The 26,719-nt window shown below is 40.8% G+C and overlaps 1 protein-coding gene across 2 annotated transcripts in view; it reads left to right on the top strand.

Moving 5' to 3' along the window:
* Nucleotides 1-377: 377 nt before the first annotated feature.
* The window catches only part of rnaset2 (ribonuclease T2), a 29,214-nt gene continuing 2,872 nt past the window's right edge, over nucleotides 378-26,719 (top strand). Inside the window, exons 1-8 of one of the 2 annotated variants that reach the window (XM_026320478.2) lie at nucleotides 378-523; nucleotides 1,239-1,289; nucleotides 1,471-1,548; nucleotides 2,167-2,221; nucleotides 7,332-7,381; nucleotides 9,582-9,639; nucleotides 9,931-9,995; nucleotides 13,562-13,675. In XM_026320478.2, the coding sequence (XP_026176263.1) occupies nucleotides 1,288-1,289; nucleotides 1,471-1,548; nucleotides 2,167-2,221; nucleotides 7,332-7,381; nucleotides 9,582-9,639; nucleotides 9,931-9,995; nucleotides 13,562-13,675 (422 nt within the window). In that variant the 5' untranslated portion in view covers nucleotides 378-523; nucleotides 1,239-1,287. The remainder of the gene's footprint in view (nucleotides 524-1,238; nucleotides 1,290-1,470; nucleotides 1,549-2,166; nucleotides 2,222-7,331; nucleotides 7,382-9,581; nucleotides 9,640-9,930; nucleotides 9,996-13,561; nucleotides 13,676-26,719) is intronic. The other variant, XM_026320479.2, reaches the window with a different exon arrangement.

Raw genomic sequence — 26,719 nt, 5'->3', positions numbered from 1 at the left:
ATGTCATTGTACTCCTGTCGCGTTGTCTGTGAACCACAAGGAAAGAGAATGTCTCATCTGGAACTGTGTGGCTCTTTAGCTCACAGAAGTAAGCAGATACCCCAAATTCAAGAGATAGTATTACCCTCTACCCTTTTATAGTACTACTGCTTAATGTGACATGTATTGTGATTTTAATACAATGACATGCATTTATACAGATGCCACAAACCACCAGGACCACACATAGCACGGCACGGACCTCACAGGCCACACTGCTGCCATTCAGACCACAGAACAGCGCCCCTAGAGTCGGCTCCTGTAATGGTTCGTGCCACCGACAGGACAGACCACACTTTTGGCTTCAACCCCCTCTCATAAATCAAGTACCCCACCCAAGACTATCACGTGATGAGTCGTGACCTCTGCGGCGCTCACGATTGGCTGAGCAAACATTCAGGTAAGGAAGGAAGAGGCTTCGGCACGTAAACAAAAGACTAAACTGCGGCTTTCAGGAACTTTGTTGCAACATATTCAGCACAAGGTGAGGCCAATTTAAACAACGCTTACTTATGTTTCTGGGTTAAAACTGAAGTTCACTTTTACTCACTGAACACTGATCGGGTTTACTACGACAAGTTTATTTGCTTTTACGTTCAACTGTTTTATTTTTAGTCTTATTTTCACACAGTACGTACTGTAGCTTTAGTTTGAGTTAACATAAAACATGTCTGCCGACTGGCTTTATAGCTCGTTGAGTCAACGTAAAGTTAACGTTAGCTCGGTTAACGTTCCTTGGTCCTTGATCTACATGCACTATTAGGGACCTGCTATGGTTCTGTGAAGTAGATAAAAATAGTAAACATGTAATTGCTGGCTTTTTTCTTATTGCAGGGCACAAACTTAATCTGAACCCTCAGCCTGAGTTAACTATTGTAGATACGTTTAGAGGCACGTATATTCTGTGATAATCACTGTTGGCAGTTTCAGAACTAAATTATTATATGGTAATGCACTTATTGGAATTGTGTTCTCCGCTGCCGATCGCATTTATGGTACTGTTTACTTAGCTAACTGACCCAGGTAATATGTGTACAGGCATAAGGTTTCATATGCATGTCATATTACTTGTTGTGTATGTGAGAAGTATATGGCTTGGTTAATGGGTTTGCGATTGCCTAATTAAGTTGTCACATGAGGTCTTCTTTACCGCTGATTTCCTTTAATGAAACCCACTACCTGTTTTCTCCTTTTCACAGTTGCTGTGTGCACAACTGGTGTTCTTAGTGAGGCAACCAAACATCAAACATGTATTAATATATTTTTTCATCAAATTCCATCATTATAGCAATATACTTTAACACATTAATTCATCACATATACAAATTGTTACTACACTCTGGATATGATTCATTTGTGACCTATGTTTAATGTTCACTACTGAATTCTGGATAAATTCATCTGTTTGACAAAGCTGTTATCTTGTTTTAGGTCAGACATGAGGCTTTGTTGTCCCTTTCTGATCTGCCTGGCAGCAGCCCTGTCTTCTGCCCTTGTGATTTCATCTCCGTAAGTAAAACACAGCAGGCTAATTAGTATAGATGAGGATGGTCTCATGAACGTTGCTGTTTTCTGCTTCTTTATTAACATTTACAGTGGCTTCTGAGAGTATTCAGACCTCTTCAAAATTTCCACACTTTTGTGTGGTAAATTCTGTTAAATTGAAAAATGTGCCAATTATCCTTTGCATTTATTAAACCCATATTAACAAAGCAAAAACACGTTTTTAGAAATGTTTGCAAATTTATGCACAATTAAAAACTTAAATTTCTTATTTATAAAAGCTGAATGCTTTGTGAGAATTTGGAGTGCCCTATTTGAGAGGTCATTCAGACCTCTCAAATAGGGCACTCCAAATTGTTATTCTGTCCATGCTCTTTGCTTTAATAATCTTTGTGAAGGGAAGCACAATGGCTTAGTGGTTAGCACTGTTGCCTCACAGCAAGAAAAGCCTGGGTATAAACTGATGGGCATAAATAAAAATGTTGTCAATTTAAACTGAATCTATAACACGATAACGTGCTAAAAGGTAAGTGGCCTAAACACTTTCTGAAGCCACTGAAGTTCTAAATAAAATTTTGGGTCACAGTTGTCACTGCATTCTGACATAATATGTGTGTATTTCAGATATCTGTGGACCAAACTCATCCTGACCCACCACTGGCCCAGCACCTTCTGTAGTGTGAGTGTCTTCCTGCTTTCATATTTTGAAAAACTGAAATCAACCTTATCATAAAACACATTTTGACTGTGGTAAAAGGAATGTTTGTCATTTACTGTAGCTACTTTGCTACAATTTATTTGTATAGTGCCAAATCACAATAAAAATCATCTCAAGGCACTTTACAAAAAAACAAAAAAAAACAACAAATCCCTTATGAGCAAGCACTGGCGACAGTGGAGAGGAAAAACTCCCTTTAATGGAAGAAAAAACCTCCAGCAGAACCAGGCTCAGTTTGGGCGGCCATCTGCCTCGGCCGTTTGGGGTGAGTGGATAGAGGAGAGAGAAAAGAACAGCAACAATAAACAACAAATAGACACTGCAAGTTGGTGGGACCAGTAACTGCACATCAGGGATATACAGCTCTATACAATAACTTCTGTTTTCTCTGAATTTAAAAGTAGAAAGTTACTGGTCATCCAGGCCTTTATGTTAGTTAGACATGCCTGAAGTCTGGTTAACTGGTTTGTGTTAATAGGTTTAATAGATAGATAAAGATGAGTGTCATCTGCATAGCAGTGGTAATTAATAGAGTGCTTCCTAATAACATTGCCTAAAGTAAGCATGTACAAGGTGAACAGAATCAGTCCTAGCACAGAACCTTGTGGAACTCCATAACCAACTTTTGTGCGTGTGGAAGGTTCATCATTGACATGAACAAACTGGCATCTTTTCGATAAATAGGATTGGAACCATTTTAATGCTGTTCCTCTGATACCAGTCAAATGCTCCAGTCTCTGTAATAAGATGCTGTGGTCAGTAGTGTCAAATTCAGCACTAAGGTCTAGGAGGACAAGTATAGAAACAAGTCCATTATCTGAGGCTAAAAGAAGATCATTGGTGACTTTTAACAGTGCTGTTTCTGTATTGTGATGTGCTCTAAATCCTGATTGAAAATCTTCAAATAGTTCATGTCTGTGGTCACATAGCTACTTAGCAACAGCTTTTTCAAGGATTTTAGAAATAAATGGTAGGTTGGATATTGGTCTATAATTAGCCAAGACTCCTGGATCAAGACTAGGCTTTTTAAGTAAGGGTTTGATTACTGCAGTCTTAAAGGCCTGTGGTATGTAGCCTGATACTAGAGATAAATTTACTGGGTCTAATAAAGAGGGGTTAATTAATGGCAGGGTGTCTTTAAGCAGTCTAGTTGGGATGGGGTTTAAGAGACATGTTGATGATTTAGATGAAGCAACTACTGATGTAAATTCAGAGAGATCTATGGGAGAGAAGCAGTCTAAACATAACTGAGGTCCTACAGATGGTTCAAGAGCTACTGTAGTAGAAGATTCATTTATGGTAGGTATAGGAAACATCTGATGAATTTTATCTGTAATAGTTGTGATTTTATTTGTAAAGAAACTCATAAATTCATCACTGCTGAGAGCTAAGGGAACACTGGGCTTAACAGAGCTGTGACTTTTCATCAGCCTGGCTACAGTGCTGAAAAGAAACAGCACTGTCAGATAAACATCTGCTGTAGTGGAAATTTCTTCCGAATGCTGCATGATCCATTATCTTAAATTCAAAAGTTATTAAAGAAAATAAAAGAAAATAGGATTTTGGGGAGTAACTATTAAATGTTAAATTTCGATGCCATAGGTCAGAACAAGATCATGGGTGTGATTGAAACAGTAGGTGGGTTTATTAACATTTTGAGTGAAACCAATTGAATCTAATATTGAATTAAATGCAGTACTGAGACTATTATTTTCAATATCTACATGAATGTTAAAATCTCCCACTATAATGACTTTATCTGAACTAAGCACCAAATCAGATAGGAAGCCTGGAAATTCAGTTAAAAACTCTGAGTAAGGGACAGGTGGACGGTACACAATGACAAGTAGAACTGGTTTTCAGAGTGAGGCTCTCAAATGAGTTAAACTTTCATCCTCAGAACAGTTATAAGTTTGAGTGGAAGACACAATCTCTATGTGGTTTGAGGGGGGTGACGGCTCTAAGGAAACTGCAGAGAGTCTCTGCGTCCCGGTCCCCACTCTGGATTGTCAAACCTTAGGTTGGCTAATAATCTCGGCCAGATTTCTGGAGATGAGAGCCGCACCATCCAAAGTGGGATGGATGCTGTCTCTCGCTACCAGACCAGGTTTTCCCCAGAAAGTAGCCCAATTGTCTATGAAGCCCACATCGTTTGCTGGACACCACCTAGACAGCCAGCGACAGAACGACGACATGTGGCTAAACATGTCATCGCTGGTCAGATTGTGGAGGGGTCCAGAGAAAACTACGGAGTCCGACATTGATTTGGCAAAGTTACACACCGACTCAACATTAATTTTAGTGATCTCCAATTGGCGTAATTGGGTGTCATTGCTGCCGACGTGAATAACAATTTTACCATATTTACGATTAGCCTTAGCCAGCACCTTCAAGTTTGACTCAATGTCGCCTGCTCTGGCCCCAAGAATACATTTGACTATGGTCGCTGGTGTCTCTAGCTTCCCGTTTCTGACTATAGAATTGTCAATTATCAGGGCCGGTGTTGCTGAGTGGGGAAAATCTATTAGAAACATGAACAGGCAGGTGATGAGCCGTGGGCATCTGCTTAGGAGTAAGTTTCCGTTGGACCGTCAGCCAGACTAATTCTCCGGGCTGCTCCGGAGCTCCCGTCGGACAGCTAACAGACCCTGAACCTGAGCTCGGTGGCTCCACACCTGCTAACAGGGCTAGACTAGCTGGCTTTTGCTCAAAGGTGCGGAGCCGCGCTTCCAAATCAGTGATCCTCGCCTACTAAGCTAGCAGAACCTTACACTTCTTACAGGTATCATTATCACAAAAGGAGGCAGAGGAATAACTGAACACGTGGCACACCGAGCAGGAGAGAGAGAGAGAGGGAGAGACGCCATGCTACTAGCTAGCTAAGATAACTGGTAGGCTAACGAGTACTAAGTCTGGTAATAGCAATAACAGGGTGTCCGTGGATCCTTAAAAAGTCTTAAATTCCATATTATAAAACTAAGGCCTTAATTAGCATTAAAATGTCTTAAATTCGTGTTTCAAAGGTCTTAAAATGAAATCTAACCGACCCCATAAAGAAGATTTTATGTTCATCTTGAAATCAATTTGAAAGCCTTTCGCGTATTTGTTACGCATAACGAAATAGGCGGAATCAACTAAAATACGCGTTTGAGGGGAGTTTATTTAACACATGCCTTCCGGCAGCTGCGTGAACTGCGTGGAAGTTTCAGCATTAGTCTTTTGCCATGGGTAAATGTAAATTTAATGACAATTGGTTACAAAACCCTAATTTTGCGCCGTGGTTAAGTTCAGTTAGTGGCAACGTGTTCGAGGTCCGGTGCAGGCTGTGCAAAAAAATTTAAAACTCGGAACAATGGGTATGAAAGCTTTGGAGACCCACATGCGGTGTGAATAAGACAAAGCATCTGCGGAAACCTGTCGGAAAACACCTGGCATTTTATTTTTGTTTTACTCAATAAATCAAACAGTGTGTAAACAGTTTATATCAATAAACAGTGTGTTATGGTAATTGGTTGTATTGTGGGATGTTTTGTTTTATTTCTACAAAATTGGTCTTAAATTTCATTCAGAGTGGTATTAAAAAGGTCTTAAAAAGTCTTAAATCTAGCTCTTAGAAACCTGCAGATACCCTGAATAAATACTGGTCAAAATAGTAAGGTTCTTGACTAGTACCGGAATGTGTAGTGGTTAATTAATTGTTTAGAGAGTTTAGTTAGTTTTTAGGTGTGTTAGACTAAAGCTAGTCTGTTGCTAATCTGTAGACGAACTATACAGCACAACGCGCTTGCAATAGGAAGTGGAATCACTTACCCGGAAACACAAGTAAAAATGCTCCCCCTTTGTCATAAAATCTTTGTCTGCATCAGCAGCCTGTGGATGATTAGTCAGGTTTTGGTTCTCACGGCCACAGTCATCTCAAGAGCCTCATTTTTCTTTTTTGGAAATGTCAGGGTATTGACATGTGCAGCATTCTTAGGTCAGCATTGACCTTATCTCTATGCCTCTATGTCAAGGCTCTGCGGTGTATATCTGTAGGTCAGTTTCAGGACCAGCAAAGATGAACCAAAGGCAGGTTAGCTATTGATAAAATGTAGTCCTGTGTGATTTGTTTTAATTATTGTTTCTAGGCAAGTTTGTATGACCATTTATTTAAAAATTATGGTTAACTGTTTAATAACATGGTGCCCTTTCATAAAACTTGTATATTGCCCCAGAATGTTACCTATGTGGCTCACTTCACATTTAATCCTTCAGTATCACATGATGTTTCTGAGTCAAGAGACTGTGTGTCGACAGTTTCGTTTGATTGGGTAACAATTGTGACCACAGCTTTGTGACCACAGGATTGTTTAACAGTCATGACACAAAACATACATATCTTATTTTGTGTTTTTTTTTTTTTTTTTTGTCTGCACTCTATGTACTCCTTTTGCTACCCACTGAATTTCTAATTGTCCCACCCCAATGCCCCCCACCCCCCATGCTATTTATCTGACATGCAGGAATAGGTTTAATTTGGCAACAATGTGGCCTTGGTATGAAAAATGTATGGTTGTTGTGGAAAACGTTTTGCTGTATTTCAGTATTTTAGTTCTTCTATTGGATTCAGTTTAAATTCCATCTCAGCTGAATAAATGTATTTGTAGATCCTTACAGTTCCCCTTTCCACTCAGTGCTGTGACATGTCAATAGGAAAACGAAGATGTTTTTACTGTATTTTAGGTGCTTGGAAATATAAATGTAAATTCAAACTGATCATTCATTTTGAACTATTGAATAACTATTTGAACTGATCGAATAATTCAAAATACGTTGGTTTTAGTAATAATTAATAATTGCAGGCTTGATATTTGCTCTCCAAAATTATCTTAGTTAATTTTTATTTCAACCATTTTTTTTGTCCTTACACTTTCACTGAGATTGTAAAAGACCAGTTGTCAAGAAGTTTTTGATTTCAGCCCACTGTAAACCAGAGATCTGATATTAGTGAAAGTAAATCACTAACAGAAGAATTAAGTGTTGGGTTTATGTGTGTAAATGGAATAAAAATAAAATGTTTTATTATTTTCAGATGGAACACTGTCATCCCAACATTAGCTACTGGACATTACATGGACTCTGGTAAGTGTTTGTGTTTGTATGAGTATGTCAGCACACACTCTATGGTGGAGCAGTAAAAAATTTGAAGCAGTTCCTTCTCCAACTTATTCCTTTTGAGGACTCTTGGGAAATGGAGTCGCTGTTGGGTCTACCTCACCACTGTTGTGGTGTTTCCTGACCAAGAGAGTTCTGCAGAGATTTAAAGGAAGAGATCCTCTCCACACAGTTTCCTCTAATGTGGAGGGGGGTAGGGGCAGTTCTGTTCTTCCTGAAGTCTATGATGACCTCCTTTGTTTTCGTAGTGTTTAAGGGACAGGTTGTTCTTTGTGCTCTACTCTGCCAGCCACTACACCTCATTGCTCTCTCATCTCCTTCAGTTATCTGTCCTTCTGTCATCAGCAAATTTAACAGAGGTGGCAAAAGTACTCACATTCTATACTTAAGTAGAAGTACAGATACTTGTGTGAAAAAAGAGTCTGGTAAAAGTACAAGTACTGACTCAACTCCTTTACCCAAGGGTCTGAAATGTACTTAAGTTAAAAAGTAAAAAGTAAAAGTAATTTTTTGCCATCAATGATACACAATACAAAACTAAAAAAGTTTGACACAAATATGGCCATGGATGGGGAATGTCTGCATCGTCATCAGACTCAGCAGTACTCCCTGGATCCCTTTCTTCCTCCATGTCTCACTCAGGTTTTCTCTCTATCATGTACACTCACTCGATTTTCCTCTGTAGTTAGTTATGTCATGTCATTGTTGAAAAAGTAACTAGCCTGTTTTGATAATGTAAGGAGTAGAAAGTACAGATATTTACAATTACAATGATGGGTAAGTGGGGGTGCAGTCGTATGGTGTAGATGGAGAAGAGGAGGGGCCTTGGCACACGCTATTTTGGGTCACTGGTGCTAAGCAACCTTTATCCAGCCATCTTGCTGACGAGGATGTCTGCACTGATCGTGTTGAAAGCTGAGCTACAGTCGATGAAACACATTCTGATCCATATCCTTGGGTGTTCTAGGTGATTCACAGCAGTGTGGAGGGCTGTGGGGATGGTGTCATCTGTGGAACTGCACTGTAAGCAAACTGATGGGGGTCGAAGTCAGGAGGCAGGCAAGCTTTAATGTGTTGTGATACAAGCTTCTTGAAGCATTTTGCAACGACTGGTGTTAGGGCGATGGGTCTGTAATCACTCCACAATTATGGTGGCCGACTTGAGGCAGGATGGGACTGTGGTGTGTGTCAGAGGTTGAAGATCTTGGTGAAGACTGCACAGAGCTAGTTAGCACAGGCTTTGAGTACTTTTATATGTACTCTGGCCCAGTAGCTTTTCTCTCATTTACAGTTCTGAACACATGACTCACTGATGCTCCTGAAGACAGTAGGTTGGTGGCTGGAGTCTGTGGGGGCACCGAGACACTATGGGACCTTGATGTTTCGAAGTGGGCAAAGAAGTTGTTTAGTTCCTTCACCAATAAGGAGTCAGCGCTGGCAGTTTCAGGGGTTTTGTACCTGGTTAACTGCTTCAGACCCTGTCACACCTCCACTGGGTTGTTGTTGGAGAGATGTTGCTCCACTCTGTCTTGGTAGGCCCGTTTTGCGGCTTTGATGCCTCTCTTCAGGTCAGCTCTGGCTGAGCTGTACAGGGCGTGGAAGAGCTGTACAGGGCTTAATCACCTGACCTGAAGGCAGAATCATTCAGGTCATTCATGGCTTCCAATTTGGATAAATGCGGATGTGCTTGTCAATGGTGATATATGACAGCACAGTGTCCATGTATCCCTGTAAGGCCTTATGTTCTAGGACTTTCCACAACTTGGAAGAGGAGCACACTCTGGCCAGGTTTGAACCTTCTTTGTTTCTGGGGTTTATACTCCTCCAGAAAGCGGTATAGGCTGGGATAAGAATGAGTGAAAGGTGGTCAGACATTCTCAGTGTGTGTTCATTCTTATACTGGCGTGTTATGTCTAACAACTACTGTATCTGTTAGGCATTACCACTTTGGAAAAATGGTTACAAGTGATTCTACCACCTGGAAGCAATTTAAGGCAAAAAATCAAGTTCCCAATAAGGTGCATCTACATGTGCATGACCCTTGCAAAAGAATCTCAGCTCTTCAAATCAGTAATAGTTGCTTGTTCTATTTCTGTACTGGCGTTAAGATCCCTGTGTGTATTATATGCAAATGAGAGATTTAATATTCTAATTCTTTCTGTTTCAGGCCAGATAAAGGGATTGACTGCAATTCATCATGGCATTTCAACTCTTCGGAAATAGAGGTATAATACTGGTTCTTTTTTTTTTGTCTTTGAGTAATGTATTAGTACTGTAGGCAATTTATATCAGTGGGATAAAGCTATTGGCATGACAATGAAGAAACAGAATTCCAAATTCCTGAAAATGCCTAGAATAAAAATTGCTTTAATCTGAGGCTGACAATCTAAGACAAGACAGTGAAATGTAGTGTAAACAGAATTTGTGAAATTTGTTACCCTTTTTTAAAATTAGAATACAGTAAACCATCTACAGAAAGAGAAAACAAATCTGTCTTGGTGTGTGTGTTTTCTCAGGACCTGCTTCCAGACATGGAGAAAAGTTGGCCCAATTTGCTTCACCCTTCATCTATTGGATTTTGGTATACTATCAGTCAATCCTTCAAGGTTTCTGTCTTAGTCCATGTATTTTTAGTACTGTGCTACTACCAAATCAGCATTATCTTAAGTGAGTACTGCTGAATTATTTCTCTGGTTGTCTGTTTTTTCCATGCATCCTTGATTCCAATATGAAAGTAAAATGCCACAGTGGTAATAACTATTGTTTAATAATTCGGTAGGTAGTTGTGGTCAGTGAAGCATTGTGCTCTACTTTATCATACCCTACACACTGTGAGCTCTGAATGAGCTTAAAGACAGATGATTATATTAACACCACCATATTTTCCGGATAATAAGTCACATTAGAATATTAGTCGCCTATAGCAAAAACAGCCTTATTGAACAAACAGAACAGAAAAAAAAACAACCACCACAAGTTCTATGCTTCGGTCTATAACCCACATTTATAATTATACCAATTATAATCTAAATTAGCCTATATAGAATGCACATAACAACAAGCAGAAGTGCATTACCATTCATTCATCTGTGTCAAGTAAAGGTGAGTGGGGGGTGTCTGCATCCTTTCTCAGGTTGCCTGATTACCTCACTCCAAACTTTGTTTTGGCCAGTGGCATTGTTAGGCATAATCATTCGGGGCTTTAGCCTTAAATATTCTGAGCTCAGCCCCGAACATATTTGGTCCTGTCAAAGGTTCACACTAACACTAAATTAACTCTAAGGTCATGGACTGATTTTGGAGGGAAGCAGAACTAATTACAGCGTCAGAGAGAGGGGAAGTAGTTTAGTGACGCACAAGAATGACGGTGCAGGAGGAATGTGCACACTGTAGTTGTAGATGCATGAAACGTTCTGGCAGGAATATCCATTCTTGCCTTCTTGGATATTTCAAGAAGAAAAATGAAGGTAAATGAGAAAGCTAGCACATTAAACTGTGAAGGAAACAAAGTTGATGGTGAAAAGTGGGACCAGTGAGAAAATTTTCTGCCAAATTCAAGTTGTCCCTTAAGTTACACACACTGCTGGAGGTCTTACCAGTGAAATCCTTTGCCTCCCTTAGCAAATTATTGTGTGGCCACAGAAGGACGGGACAGGCAATTATTTTTGATAAAAAATATATTAAAACTTTAAGCACCTTAAAAAGAGGGAAGCTGTATGTATAGACATATGTCCATTTGACGCACACATACAAATACACTTTTCTCCAGCTGGCTCAGCTGGATGATGCTGCTCATGGCAAGCCATTCTAGCATTAAATAGGTAGACAGAATTCACATTTAAGGTATCTGTAATATATTTATAACTAGTCAAAACTGTGATTATCTGCAATGACATTTTGACTAGTTGAAATTCTAGTTACAGATATCTATGGCAAGCCGTTTGAGCATAAATCCTTGATATCAGATGTTAATTTCATATACTAGTTCAGTCTTTGTCAGAACTAGTTTGACGTTTGATTGCACTAGTTGGACATGTGATTGCACTAGTTGAACAAGAACCCTTACTAGTCACGCTTTCTCAGCAACTAGTGGCATTTCTGTCCAGCTAGTTCCAAGAAAAGTTCTACTATCAATGCCAGTCACTGCACTAGTAGGACCAAAGTCCCAACTAGTCAGCTTTTTGATGTACTAGTGGCCCTCTGGACAACACTAGTAAGGCTAAAAGTCCTACTAGTTAACTAGTGTGCTGAAAGAACTGTGACAAGTTTACTAGTCCACCCTAGTGACCAGCATTTGTCTGCACTAGTTCACTAGTGAGAGCCTAATGAGGGCCAACATACACACTAGTTAACTAGTTAAGACCTCTAGGCCTTACTGGTTAACTAGTGTGGCTAAAGAATGCATACTAGTTAACTAGTGAGGTTAAAACCACACTAGTTGTACTAGTTACAGACATTTTCATGTAAGTAGTTAACTAGTAAGTTCCAAACGTTCACGTATTTGGGCTAGTTAAACTAGAACTAGCCCAAATACCCACTAGTTAACTACTCAAAGTTTTTGTTTTACTTTACTAGTTAACTAGTGGGCTCAAAATCTTTACTAGTTAACTAGTGAAAGCCAAGTCGATCACTAGTAAAGTATTTACACTAAATGCTAATGAAGAGGCAGGCAAGTGACATAAACCTAACCTTCCTATTGGCTCTCCTGGAGTTCAATCAAACCAAAATTTAAATTTAACTCTGTAAAGCCTGGCTTGCTCCTCTGCTTCACTGCTTTGTTGAACATTTTTTAAAAGAAATACCAGAGGAAATACCACTCTCCAATTTAAAGTAAAATCTGATGGAGGTGGCAACAGTTAAAAGTGAAGTTTGTTTACAAGGAACCATGTATAAAAATATACTATATTATTGCTGATTAGTGGCAATAATCCATCTAAAATACTATGTAATAATGTTGAAAAATAAGAAAAAATATAGCTGGAAGCAGCGATGGGCGGCCCTTGCCTCGAGCGGACCGCCACCCTCAGCGAACCGCCGGTGCAAGCGACCCCCGGCCCGCGAGAGGTCGAACTAGCTAAAGAAAAGGCCCAACATGTAGGAAAAATGTGTGGCACGTTCAGTCATAGTCTGAACATGTCTGATAGCCTACAGACTTTCACTACTGAGACAAAATGTCTTCCACTAGTTAACTAGTGAGGAGAACATCATTGTCACTAGTCAACTAGTTTTTTCATTTGGACCTTACTAGCTCACTAGTAACAGATTGTGTGTTTAACTAGTTAAGACCTCTTGGCCTTACTAGTTAACTAGTGAGGCTAAAGAATGCATACTAGTTAACTAGTGAGGTTAAAACCACACTAGTTATACTAGTGACAGACATTTTCATGTAACTAGTTAAGTATTAAGTTTACAAATGTTCACTAGTCTAACTAGTTAACTAGTAGCACAAAATGCTAATGGGGGTGGGCTGGTGGGCATTACAGCTTTTTATTAGCTCTCTATTCCAAAATTAAAAATGCTAACAAATCAGAATGAAGGATTTTGTCATTATCCCGACCACTTTATCTGCATGTTGCGCACTAGTTAACATGCAGGCCTGAGGAACTGCACCTAGTTACCTAGTGAATGCCTGTCACAGCTTACATGTTAAACAGTCAAGGCGTAAATGCTGACAAGTTAACAATTCAAGGTTTATTAATTCTTACTATTTCACTAGTGAGATTCAAATGTTTACAGGTTTACTAGTAAATACCAAAATGTCCACTAATTCCACAGGTGGGGATCATTTTAGTGTGCTGAAAGAACTGTGACAAGTTTACTAGTTATGCATGAGTTTGACTCACTGGTGAACTAGTGACCAGCATTTGTCTGCATTAGTTCACTAGTGAGAGCCTAAATCCTCACTAGTGAAGTAGTGAGGACCAACATGCACACTATTTAACAAGTAAGGCCAAAATGATCCCCACCTGTTATCCATGCTGTATTTTTGTGTTTTACAGATAAGTACAGATGCTTCATGATCTTGAAAATCAGTAACAGTTTGCCAAATCAACATTGGCCTTTACATTTGTAGAGTATTACTGGCTTAAATATGTAGCTACATCATCATAGTAAAACTTATTGTCACTTGTTTGTCTCTTTCAACAGGAAGTACGAGTGGCACAAGCATGGTACATGTGCAGCGACAGCAACTTCCCTGGATAGTCAACATAAATACTTCAGCAAGGCATTGGAACTATATCACAAAGTGGATTTAGATGGGTACAGAATATGTACACATGCACTACACATACTATTGTCTCATTTTCTAGTTGTTCCCGATTCTTGTTACCCCTGCATGTTTTTCATTTGCTAGTTTACACAGAAACTGGCATATATATTTTTTACATAGCAATTATATGTATATAGGTAGTGAACAAAAATCTGTTTAGAATGTCTGCTTTATGAATTATTAATTTCATAAATAATCCTTATAATTTCAGGGCACCAGATCCTTTGATGGCAGATTGACCCGTCAGTTAATAAGTACGGCTGTCAATCGAAAAATATTTAATCATGATTAATAACATGATTGTCCATAGTTAACGCGTGATTAATTGCTTTTTTTATTTGTTAGAAATGTACCTTCAAAAGCATATTTTTAAGTGTTTACTTTGGTTATCAAGACAGTAGGGTAGAAATTCGCTGCTTTATAAAAATTTGTTTATTTTTGTGACACTCCAGAAAAAATATGATGAAAGTGTAAATTGTCAAACTCAGGCCCAACAAGCAACAATATATGGACATATTGAATTATATGTAACATTACATAGTAAAACTAACACAACGCAGTGTGATACTTTCAAACAGAAAGGAAAAATAGCTGATGAACATCATACATCATAACAACAGACCTACTGTGCAACATGTACAATGATCATTCAGTGTTCACTGAATGGATCTTTAACACCTAAATTATCTCAAACTGTAACTATGCTTAACCTCACACTGGAGGAAACAAAGGCGCACAAAAATAATCCTTTCTACTAGATGTGAAATAATTTTGAACATGTGTATAAATAAAACGGTAACAGTGAGGAATTTAATGCCATCTGGCATGGCTTTGAAGATAAACTTGCCATTCATAAGACTCTTTTCTCTGTCCATTTCTGCTTCTTGGTAACGTGCTAACTTACTGCTACAGCGTGCGCCGAGGGTTACAGTTCAGAAATCAATTAACATGTATTTAAAAAGTTTGTGCCAGTAAAATAATTTGCGTTAATGCGTTATTGTGTTAAATTTGACACCGCTATTAATAAGCAATACAGAATATCAGTCTTTAATTGAAGTGAGTTCTGCCAGGGACACCTGCAGAGGTACAGAGAGAAAACAGAAACATATAACATGAACAATTAAAAGTTTCAGGTCATCTCTAGGACCATGTTTCAGCAGCAAACAGGATGGTTTAAAGCAGGGGTCACCAACCCTGGTCCTCAAGGCTCACTGTCCTGCTGGTTTTCCAACTCTCTCTGCTCTTCCAGTTTCATTAGATTGGCTGAAAACACCTGATTCAGGTAATCAGCAACATGTAGGGCAGGGATATCTGGAAAACAAGAAGGACAGCGGGCCTCAAGGACCATGGATGGTGACCCCTGGTTTAAAGGATAATTCTGCAGTCTGTTTTAAAGAGGTTTTGGCAATTCCGCAACACCTCCTGGTGTTTGCATCACAGGTCGAATGTCTTTTCCTTATCAGTTTCAATAAACTGATAATAATAAACAAAGTCTCCTAAAAGGCAAGTTGCGTAGGAATGTGCGAAAAGGAAAACATTTGATATTATTTCTGCCTTGGGTGCACTACAGTGCCTTGCTTCGTTACCTTAAGAAGTCACATTAGTTAAATTAAGTTCACCTGTCTGCAGTCGAAGGGTGTATTCGCACTGAAAAGTCTTTTGGTTTGTTTGCTTTGGTCCAAACTAAACATGGACTTTATTTTTTTGGTTTGGTTTGGTTCGCTTTCAGATTGCGCTTTTTGTATATGTTGTAAACAAAACCACATGTGTGACAATCGTTGTGGACATTGGGCAGAACAGATATGGACAGGGCAAAGCAAAGACACGGATGTAACGAAAAACAAACATGGAGGTTTTGCGTGTTGCACTTCTTGTCGGCATATTTATGTTGTTCTTACAGCTGCAAATTTGGGAAAACCATTTTGAGCATCAGGAACAGCTCATTCAACCTGTGTTATCACATACACAGCATTATTCGATAGCATTAGCAACTGGTAACAGTGAGCGCAGCGTGCGAGGGTTTCTGCAGCTGATTTCCCATTATGCCCAGTGGCTACAGAAGCCCGTAGACACACGCTTTTTGGAGCTGGGCTGGATCAAGGGCTGTTCATATTCACACCATAAATGACCCGAACTGTTTCGAATCCTGTTTCAAGAGTCAGAGACCACTTCTTCAAATGGGTCTTGGTCTGCTTGTTTGTTCTGGACCAGAGTTCTCGTTGTATTCACATCTGCACAAAAGTTCTGGACCAACTGGAGAAACAAACTCTGGTTCACTTTAACCAGACCAAACAAAGCAGGTCTGAATACACCCCAAGTGTCACATCTTCTCAGCAAAAAGCCTCAGAGTCTGCAACACCACTGAGCAAAAGGTAGCATCAAGCAAGCAGCACAATGAAGACCAAGGGGCTCTCCAAACAGGTCAGGGACAAAATTTTTGAGAAGTAAAATCGGGGTTGGGTTACAAAAAAATATACTTTGAATATCCCATGAAGCAGCATTAAATCATGAAAAGCAAAGTGGAAGGAATATGGCACTACAGTAAACCTGCCGCGAGAGAGGGCTGCCCACCAAAACCATACCAGTCAAGGAGGGCATTAATCGGAGAAACATCCAAAAATCCAACAATAAACCTGAAGGAACTGGAGAGCTTCACAGCAAAGATTGGCGTGTCCACAGGATCACTATTAGTTGTATATTCCACAGACCTGGGCTTTGTGGAAGAATGCCCAGAAGAAAACCCTCATGTATAGTATGGTTTACTGTATTAAAATTTTATGCAAGTTTGTTTATTTCCGCATATTGCTTAATTTATTTTTCTATTTCTATGGCATTACATCAATATGAAAACTAGAGGGTGCAAAAACACAGATCACTTTCATGTTAGGCTAACCATTACAACTAAATGTAAAGGTCCTCCATCTCCCTCTCTAGTTAACCGTCTGGGATCGACGCACGCGTCGGCGCGTTTTGACGCATCTTTTCCTGATAAGGCCGAAACAAACTTAAATTACTCCATCGTACAGATAAAAGAAATATATCATTCAAATCTGTAAAGGGTCTACTTTTAGTTGTATACCATCATAATAACAACAAAACGTTGTGCTTTTTTTAAATAAAGAAAGCCGACAGGGTGCGCTCTTGGCCTTTTCTGTCTCTGCCATTTCTCTTCACAGACGCGTAAATAAAACAACCAGAGTCTCAGCGAATACTTGGCTCATAAACATAAGAATTATATGGCTAGAAAGCTTGAAATGCTTTCTTTTAAATGAAACAATCCAAGTCGAAAACAAATCATCACTTTTTATTTAATCCGTATGAACGTAAGGAGAAGTCAGTTTTTTCCTGTCTCCTTCATCATACTTCATCATAGAATTTACTCACTTTTTCTGCGCGTTTGGATGATGGCGCGTCACGGACGTGAAGAAGCGCTTCTTATATTCCACACAGAGACAAATAGTTTAGTTTGTCCTCAGAGTAAAAACGCTGATTTTAACTCAAATGAGGATCGTTTGGCTCCTCATTGTTTTGTATTGTGCTGCACTAATCCCCTCCCATCTACATTGACTGAAAGGCTCATTATGTGCGTCTTTGTCTGGTCGTTCAGTGCGTCTTTTGTGTTCTCAGGTATATCACATGACTATTCATCCTCAGACACACCCTCTTGCATATGGCCTTTCTGGACAAAAAGTGTCTTAGAAAATTTAAATCAGTATATTGTTTACTGTGAATGTGTGAACAAGATGACATTCACAGCACTCTGAAGTAAACACTTTAGCCTACAACATGCAGGTCTCCAAAGTCTTGTGAACCAATGTTCTGTTTGTGTTTTATGGTCTTATTACAGTGAGTAAAAAATTGTAGTTTTTCACTAACCATGCATAAACACTTTTTTCTCAAAAACACAATCATGTATAAACTTGCTGCTCACATATTATTGTAGCCAGTTTTCTTCTGATTACAGTGTTATCAGACTTTAGACATTAATATGTTTAAAAGACACTGAAAAAAGCACAAATGTCAGGACATGTCAAAATTTGTCCAGGCCCCCAAAACCCCCTCAGACCCCAGAGAGTTAAATAACACTGAGCTAACATTAACTAGCACCTTCCTTCTCCCTGGTCACTTCCTCCAGCTCTTCTGGGGGGACACCGAGGCGTTTCCAGGCCGGCCAAGAGACATAGTCCCTACAGTATGTCCTGGGTCTTCCTGAGGCCTCCTCCCAGTAGGACATGCCAAGAGAGGCACCCCAGGAGGCATCCGGAACTGATGCCCGAGCCACCTCAGTTGGTTCTTCTCAATGTGGAGGAGCAGCGGCTCTACTCTGAGCTCCTCCCAAGTGACTGAGCTCCTCACCCTGTCTCTAAGGGAGTGCCCATTCACCCACTCACTCACACAAGCTATATACACATATACTTGGGGTTCAGTGTCTTGCTCAAGGACAATTCAAGGACAATTCGAACCACCAACCCTCTGGTTCATGGTTGACCTGCTCTACCTCCTGAGCCACAGCCACCCTAATAACAGATTGGTACATCGACCACATTGCTGCTGCTGATGCACTGGTCTGTCTGTCAATCTCATATTCTGTCCTTCCCTTACTCGTGAACAAGATCCCAAGATACTTAAACTCCTCCACCTGACGCAGGATCTCTCCCCTGACCTAGAGATGGCAAGCAACCTTTTTCCAGTTGAGAGCCATGGGCGCGGACTTGGAGGTGCTGATTCTCATCCCAGCTGCTTCACACTTGATTGCAAACTGCCCCAGTGCAGGACATCATTATCTGCAAAAAAGTAGACATGGAATCCTGTGGTCCCTGAACTGGACTCCCTCCGGCCCCTGGCTGTACCTAGAAATTCTGTCCATAAAAATAATAAACAGAACCGGTGACAAAGGGCAGCTCTGCTGCAGTCCAACATGCACTGGGAACAGCTCTGACTTATTGCTGCCAGTGCGAACCAAGCTCCTTCTCCAGTTGTACAGAGACTGGATAGTCCTTAGCAAAGGACCCCGTACTCTGGGAGCACCTTCCACAGGACGTCACATGGGACGTGTTTGAATGCCTACTCCAAGTCCACAAAGCACATGTGAACTGGCTGGGCAAACTCCCATGAACCGCCGAGCACCCTGAAGAGGGTATAGAGCTGGTCCAGCATTCCACGACCGGGACGAAAACCGCATTGCTCAGATGACCGCATTGTCATCTGCATCAATGACAGGGGTCAGCAGCAGGTAACTGTTTAACTCTACCTCTGCACAGGCAAAGCAGAAGAGGCCACACTGGTTTTGAAAAGGCTGCCAAGAGACTTCTTTATGTTTACCTGTGCACTTTGAGGCTTCTGAATGGTTTCAGTACGAGATCTCTTCTCTTGCCAGATGGGGGGACACGTTTTTTCAGTTGAATTACATATAAATATTTATGTGTTTGTAGAAGTATCATATTACAGGACATTTTTCTGTATAATAATAATAATAATAATTAGTAATAATTAATAACTATAATAATATTAACCTGGTTGTATGCACATCTTGCTGATACTAGCATTTCCATCTTCAGTCTGGTCTTAATGGCAGGGATGTTGTCTGCACTGATGTACTGCGTTTTGAACCTAGGGTCCATGAATGATGCAACATCCAAAAGGTCCTGGGTGTCAGAGTCACTATATTTGTCGTTAAGGTATGCAAGGCCCTTGGTTTTAATCGGTCTAGTCAGGTCAGTGTCCTCAGCATCTGCGGCCAGAATTGATGTGGCCAGAAGGTGGAGAACTGGCTTGAGGTAGGAGATGCTCATATACTCTTCTCCAGCAAGAGCATCTGTGAATTCCAGGAGAGGATTCTGTGCCTTGTGAATAGACTCCAACACTCAATATCCTGCCAGGTTGGGATGAGGGAGCGTGCAACTCTGGCGGTCATCTTTTCTTTGGATCCCCATCTTGTTGGGCACTCAGTTATGAGAGCGTGCTCAGGAAGTTTAAGCTCCCTCTGTGCCTCAGTCATTGCCGATTTCTTTTTCCAACTGTGGGAGAAGTGCCCCACTAGCTTCTTGCTCTTGACGCTCTGTCATCTTTCATTGTATTTTCTGGCAATAAATAAATAAATCATATTTACACATAATTATATACTATATATTTACAATTTGAGTCTATCACCATCTCTCACACACACACAAACTAACATCCTCTCACTCTTTCTCTCTCTCACACACACACACACAAAAACAAAAGATAAAAAATTGACCAATTGCAAGATGTAATATGTGCCCAAAACACTGGAGCCTTGTCTATTCATTAAGCTGTGCTGCCTTCACCATATTTGATGCATTGTCTGTCATGACTAAAACAAGGTTCTCTTCGTGGAGATCCCAGCTGGCAAGCCCCTCTCTCAAGCCGGCGGCAATATTTTCCCGTGTGATCGTCTGGGAAATAAGCAGTTTGAAGGCAGCGAGCCTTGAGCTCAAGGTCCATAAATTGCACCGTGAGACTGGCAGGGCTCCGCTGTACGGCTTGACCAAATGTCTGTAGTAGCAGTGACTCTCTGTTTACATTTTCTGTGTAGCTCCGGTATGGCGACCTGGCTAAAATACGTGCAGGACGGCATGACGTACCGCTTATCCAGTGTATTTATTAAAGCAGTTAACCCAGGCTTAGTCACCGTACTAAGGAGCATCATATCTTTCGCGATGCACTCTGTTACTTTTTGAGTTATTTCCATGTGCCGCTTTTGAAGTCATATTGAGTTACGCTTTCAAACATTTCGGTAAGTGATTCCTGACTGGTGGCATTTGGATTATTTAACAAACGGCATTTTTTTCCATGCAACTATCATACAGTACTTTGTGGTGTTTTTTTAAATGCTGAGTGGTACTGCCCCCTGAGGTAGCAACCTTAGCAAGGCAGGTTTTGCACAATACCTGACGCTCCAAGCCAAAATAGTTCCATACAGCGGACGTACTGCTCCTCGCAGTCTGCGGTTTAAAAATCGCGTTTTTTCAATTTGCAATTTACTCTACCACTGTCCTCAAATAATAAAACAGACTTTATCTCCTCCCTCTCTTTACAAAACTATATCAGTACTCTTTTTTGATAAAGCTAGTAGCAATGTTAATGCCATCTGCCATTAAACATCAAAGAATTGTTTGAGTGTATCGTCTCTGTGCTTTATCTTATGGTAACATTAATTATTTGTTAGTCATACACACCTTTAGAAGAAATACTGTTTGAGTAATAAATAATTAACGTTACCGTAACATAGATAAAGCACGGAACATATTAAACCAATACTAGTTCATCCTTGTCTGCCACCTTGGACTTCTGATGAAATTGTCAAACAGTCATTCAATGTGTAGCAGACCTAAGGCAGGACTAAATGTTCACATCCCAAGACTAGGGAATGTATTGTTCCCAAACCGATAACCCCTGGCTCTTAGTGACCCATTAAGGTAATAGCAGGAAGTGGCATAGCCATCTCAACAAAATACTGCACTCCAAAAAGCTGGAAAACCAGTTTACAGCTAACGACTCTGCTTCAGTGTGGAGAGGCCTGAGGACAATAACCAACTATAGGACTCCATCCCCCTCCTCAATAGGCAATCAAACCCTGGTGAACGATCTGAACGACTTCTATTGCAGATTTGAATCACCCCCCACCCGCTCTGATTGCCCTCCAGAGCAACCATTAACACCTCCAACCATCAACCCCCCCTCCGACACTTCAGACCAGTGTGGACGATGTGTGTCGGCTCTTCAGAAAGCAGAAGAGAAGGAAAGCACCAGGACCAGATGGGGTTTCACCAACATGCCTCAGAACCTGTGCTGACCAGCTGGCTCCCATCTTCTCTCTGATCTTCAACAGATCACTGGAGCTGTGTGAAGTCCCTGCATGCTTCAAACGCTCCACCATCATTCCCATCCCCAAGAAGCCAAAAATCACAGGACTCAATGACTACAGACCGGTGGCTCTGACATCTGTGGTCATGAAGTCCTTTGAGAGACTGGTGTTGGCCCACCTGAAGAACGTCACTGGACCCTTCCTGGATCCCCTGCAGTTTGCCTACCGATCCAATCGGTCCGTGGATGATGCAGTCAATATGGGGCTGCACTACATCCTGCAACATCTGGACAAACTAGGGACTTCTGTGAGGATTCTGTTTGTGGCATTCAACACTATCATCCCATCACTCCTCCACAATAAACTCTCCCAGCTCTCCGTTCCTGACTCTACCTGTCAGTGGATTACAATCTTCCTGACAGATAGGCAACAGCTAGTGAGGATGGGGAAATTTACTTCTGGCTCCCACATCACCAGCACTGGCGCCCCCGAGGGGTGTATTCTCTCCCCACTGCTCTTCTCCCTCTACACAAACAACTGCACCTCCCGTGACTCCTTTCTGAAACTCCTGAAGTTTGCAGATGACACCACTGTCATTGGTCTCATCCAGGACGGTGAAGAGTCTGTATACAAACAGGAGGTGGAGCAACTGGCTTTCTGGTGCAGTCACAACAACTTGGAGCTAAACATGCTCAAAACAGTGGAGATGGTTGTGGACTTCAGGAGAAATGCCCCCACCCACCCCTCTCTCACCATCATGAACAGCACTGTAGCATCAGTGGAGTCATTCAGGGTCCTGGGCACCACCATCTCTCAGGACCTGAAGTGGTGCTTGCACATCGACTCCAACGTGAAAAAGGCCCAGCAGAGGTTGTACTTCCTGCGGCAGCTGAAGAAGTTCAACCTACCACAAACGCTGCTGACCCAGTTCTACTCAGCAGTCATCGAATCTGTCCTGTGCTCCTCCATCACTGTCTGGTTTAGCTCCGCCTCTAAATCAGATATCCGAAGACTCCAGAGGACAGTTCGGACCACTGAGAAGGTCATCTGTGTTCCCCTACCCACCCTCCAAGACCTGTTCACCTCCAGAGTGAGAAAAAGAGCTCAGAAAATCACTCTGGATGCTACTCACCCGAGCCACCGCCTCTTCCAGCTCTTACCCTCTGGCCGGCGCTTCAGAGCTCCAAACATCAAGACAAAGGAAGCTTCTTCCCTCAGGCCCTCCAACTCTTAAACTCATAGCTCTCCAAGATTCCCTTCTACCACCTGGATTATGACACTGGCACCTTTTTGCTCTTTGCACACCAATTAGTTCCCCTTACATTCTGTTTTCAGGTTGCACCTTTTGTAAGCACACTGCACTCTTGTTTGATCAAAAGTCATCTGTAATTTGTTTACTTTTTATTATCTTTGCATTTTTCTTTTAGTTTTTTGTAGCATTTGTAGCATTTCTGTAGCATTTCTGTTTACTGTTAATCCTTTGTAGCATTTGTATTTATGTCTGTTTGCACTGGAGTACCCCCCAGTACCTAAACAAATTCCTTGTGTGTGTGCACACACACTTGGCAATAAAGCTAATTCTGATTCTGATTCTGATTCTGATTCTTTGTCTTCTCAGGTAAACTATTCATGCTCAGGCACACCTTCCTGCATATGCCCTTTCTAAACAAAAAGTGTCTTAGAAAATTTAAATCAGAGAGAGACCACACCTGACTTGTAAAATTTAAATCAGAGAGACATCACACCTGAATTGCAAATGTGTCCTCTTATGAGGAATTCTTTTCAGGGGGTTGAATAATTTTGAGACTGCAGTAGTCATTCAAAGTACGATTTAGGGTTGAAATTGGATAAAATCCTTGTAATATTAGTTTAACTATTTAAACTGTACCGGTGTAATTTGTTTACTGCAAACACCTGATTTTTTTTATATTTTAATAAACCTAAGATACAATGGGCATTGAATAATTTGGATTGCAACTGTATGTATTAACCACAAGAATGAATAACAGAGAAATAATAGCACAGCTTCTATATCTAGAATGGCAGAGGATCCCCAAATCGAGGTGTGAAAAACTTGTTGCATCATTCCCAAGAAGACTCATGGCTGTACTAGCTCAAAAGGGTGCTTCTACTCAATACTGAGCACAGGGTCTGAATACTTATGACCATGTGATATTTCAGTTTTTCTTTTTTAATAAATTTGCAAAAATTTCTACATTTCTGTTTTTGTCTGTCAAGATGGGGTGCTGAGTATACATTGAGAAATAAAATGAACTTTTTTGATTTTGGCAAATGGCTGCAATGACACAAAGAGTGAAAAATTTAAAGGGGTCTGAATACTTTCCGTACCCACTGTATGGCTGGGTGTGAGCAGGGGAAGTTTTATTTGTTAAGAGGGGTCCTCTTTGTAAGAGACTGTGGTCTGCTCTTTGTCAAATGGAGTCTTGACAGTGCAGTATTTGGTGGAGAGAGCTTTCTGTTGTTTACCTTAGTAGGTCGCTAAAATTTTAGAGCCATAAATTGTCTGTAGGATGTAACTCCTGCCTCAATCAGGAATGTGAACATATTCTGCTTCTTTAGGTCCACTACATAATCAAACAATCAATCATCCCCATGTAGGAGAGGAACGAGATGACATAGATGAAAGGTGGCACCTGATTGACATAGATGAAAGGCAGCACCTGATTGGTCAATTATTTATCTTAATATCTTGTGTTACGGAGCAAATATTGACATAAAAAAATTTAGGACTATTGAGAGCATGTTCAAACAAAAACGATAAAGCCACAATGATCACTGTGGCAATAATAGTGACTTAGTAGTTGCAATGATTTTTGAATGGAAGTCAGTGGGAGCCAGGGTTTGTTGGAGCCAGCGACTATTTCCTGTGTGGTTTGAAACTCTACAGTCATTGGGCAGAACGTGTGACAGACATTGAAACAAAGGTCCTTACTCTTAACAATGGAAAGATGGAGAGAGCATTAGGTATTCACTGGAACATTGAAAATGACAATGACAATTCACATTCAGCATTACATAACCAACCTCCTACACATTGGAGCATATTGTCTACTTTTGCCTCCATATATGATCCTCTGGGATTTTTTGCCCCCTGCCTTCTGATTGGGAAAATAATCCTACCTACAAGAAATGTGCCGTCAGGGTACCAGGTAGGATGACCCATTGCCTGAGCGTCTTAAAATGTGGTGGGAGGGTTGGAGAAAGAATCTTGTCACTTTGGAAAAGAATGAAGTGGCTCAGTGCTACTTACCTGTCCACTTTGGAAGGGATGTAAAAAGAGAACCTCATCACTTCTCAGATGCTCGCACTACTGGATATGGACAATGCTCTTATCTCAAACTGAAGAATAAACATGAAAACGTACACTGCATTTTTATCATGGGGAAGTCATGAGTTTCTCCAACAAAGGTGGTTACAAAGATTAAAGGTTTAACCTTTACCAAGGTTGGAACTAACAAGCAGCAGTGGTTTTCAGTCATGGTAAGCAATCTGCTACACAAGGAGCTGACCTACACCAATTCAGTTCAGTTCAATTCAGTTTATTTGTATAGCGCCAAATCACAATACAAATCATCTCAAGGCACTTTACAGAAAGGAGATAAGGAGAGGAAAAACAACCTTTAACGGAAGAAAAAACCTACAGCAGAACCGGGCTCTGTTTGGGCGGCCATCTGCCTTGATCGGTTGGGGTGAGTGGATAGAGGAGAGAGATAAGAACAGCAACAATAAACAACAAATAGACACTGCAGGTTGGTGGGACCAGTAACTGCACATCAGCGATATACAGCTCCAGGACCAGGGACACATGCAGAAGGTACAGAGAGAGAACAGAGAGAGACAGAGAGAGGACAAACTAGGAGAGAGAGAGAGAGCACAAGGTTAGTGACATTCAGTGGTGGAATATACATGTGAGGGGGGAGGAGAGGAAGAGAGGGGAAGAGAAGTGAGGGAGCTCGGTGCAGCTCGGGCAGTCTAGGCCTATAGCAGCATAACTAAGGGAAGGTTCAGGGTTACCTAAAGCCAGCCCTAACTATACGCTTTGTTAAAGAGGAAGGTTTTAAGTCTAGCCTTAAAAGTACAGAGAGTGTCTGCCTCCTGAACCCAGACTGGGAGCTGGTTCCACAGGAGAGGAGCTTGATAGGTAAAGGCTCTGCCTCCCAATCTGCTTTTGGAAACTCTGGGAACCACAAGTAGATCTGCACTCTGAGAGCTATACAAACTAGGGGAAACTATGAGGTCTTTAAGGTATGAAGGAGCTTGATTATGAAGGGATTTGTATTTGAGAAGGATTTTAAATTGTATTCTGTATCTTACTGGGAGCCAATGACGAGAAGCTAATACAGGAGCAATATGATCTCTCTTGCTAGTTCCTGTCAGGACTCTGGCTGCAGCATTCTGGATTAACTGGAGGCTTTTTATGGAGATACTGGGACATCCAGATAGTAATGAGGTACAGTAATCTAGCCTTGAGGTAACAAATGCATGGACTAGTTTTTCTGCGTCATTTTGAGACAGGATGTTCCTAATTTTTGCAATGTTGCGCAAGTGAAAGAAGGCAGTTCTGGATATTTGTTTTATGTGTGAGTTAAAGGACATGTCCTGGCCAAAAATAACTCCAAGGTTTTTCACAGTAGTGCTGGAGGCCAGGTTTCATAGATAGATACAGCTGAATGTCATCTGCATAGCAGTGGTAATTAATAGAGTGCTTCCTAATGAAATATGAAATAGCTTAGAGGCAGCATGTACAGGATGAACAGAATCGGTCCTAGCACAGAATCTTGTGGAACTCCATAACTAAGTTTTGTGCGTGTGGAAGGTTTATCCTGGACATGAACAAACTGGAATCTGTCCGATAAATAGGATTGGAACCATTTTAATGCTGTTCCTCTGATATCAGTCACATACTCCAATCTCTGTAATAAGATGTTGCGGTCAATAGTGTCGAATGCAGCACTAAGGTCTAGGAGGACAAGTATAGAAACAAGTCCATTATCTGAGGCTAAGAGAAGATCGTTGGTGACTTTTAACAGTGCTGTTTCTGTACTCTAATGATGTGCTCTAAATCCTGATTGAAAATCTTCAAATAGTTCATTCTTGTGTAAGTGGTCTGATAGCTGCTTAGCAACAGCTTTTTCAAGGATTTTAGAAATAAATGGTAGGTTGGATATTGGTCTATAATTAGCCA

Source organism: Mastacembelus armatus, chromosome 3, assembly GCF_900324485.2.
Source record: "Mastacembelus armatus chromosome 3, fMasArm1.2, whole genome shotgun sequence".
Lineage (NCBI taxonomy): Eukaryota > Metazoa > Chordata > Actinopteri > Synbranchiformes > Mastacembelidae > Mastacembelus > Mastacembelus armatus.
Note: the sequence above shows the minus strand (reverse complement) of the source record. Positions and strands in the feature narration are given on the sequence as shown.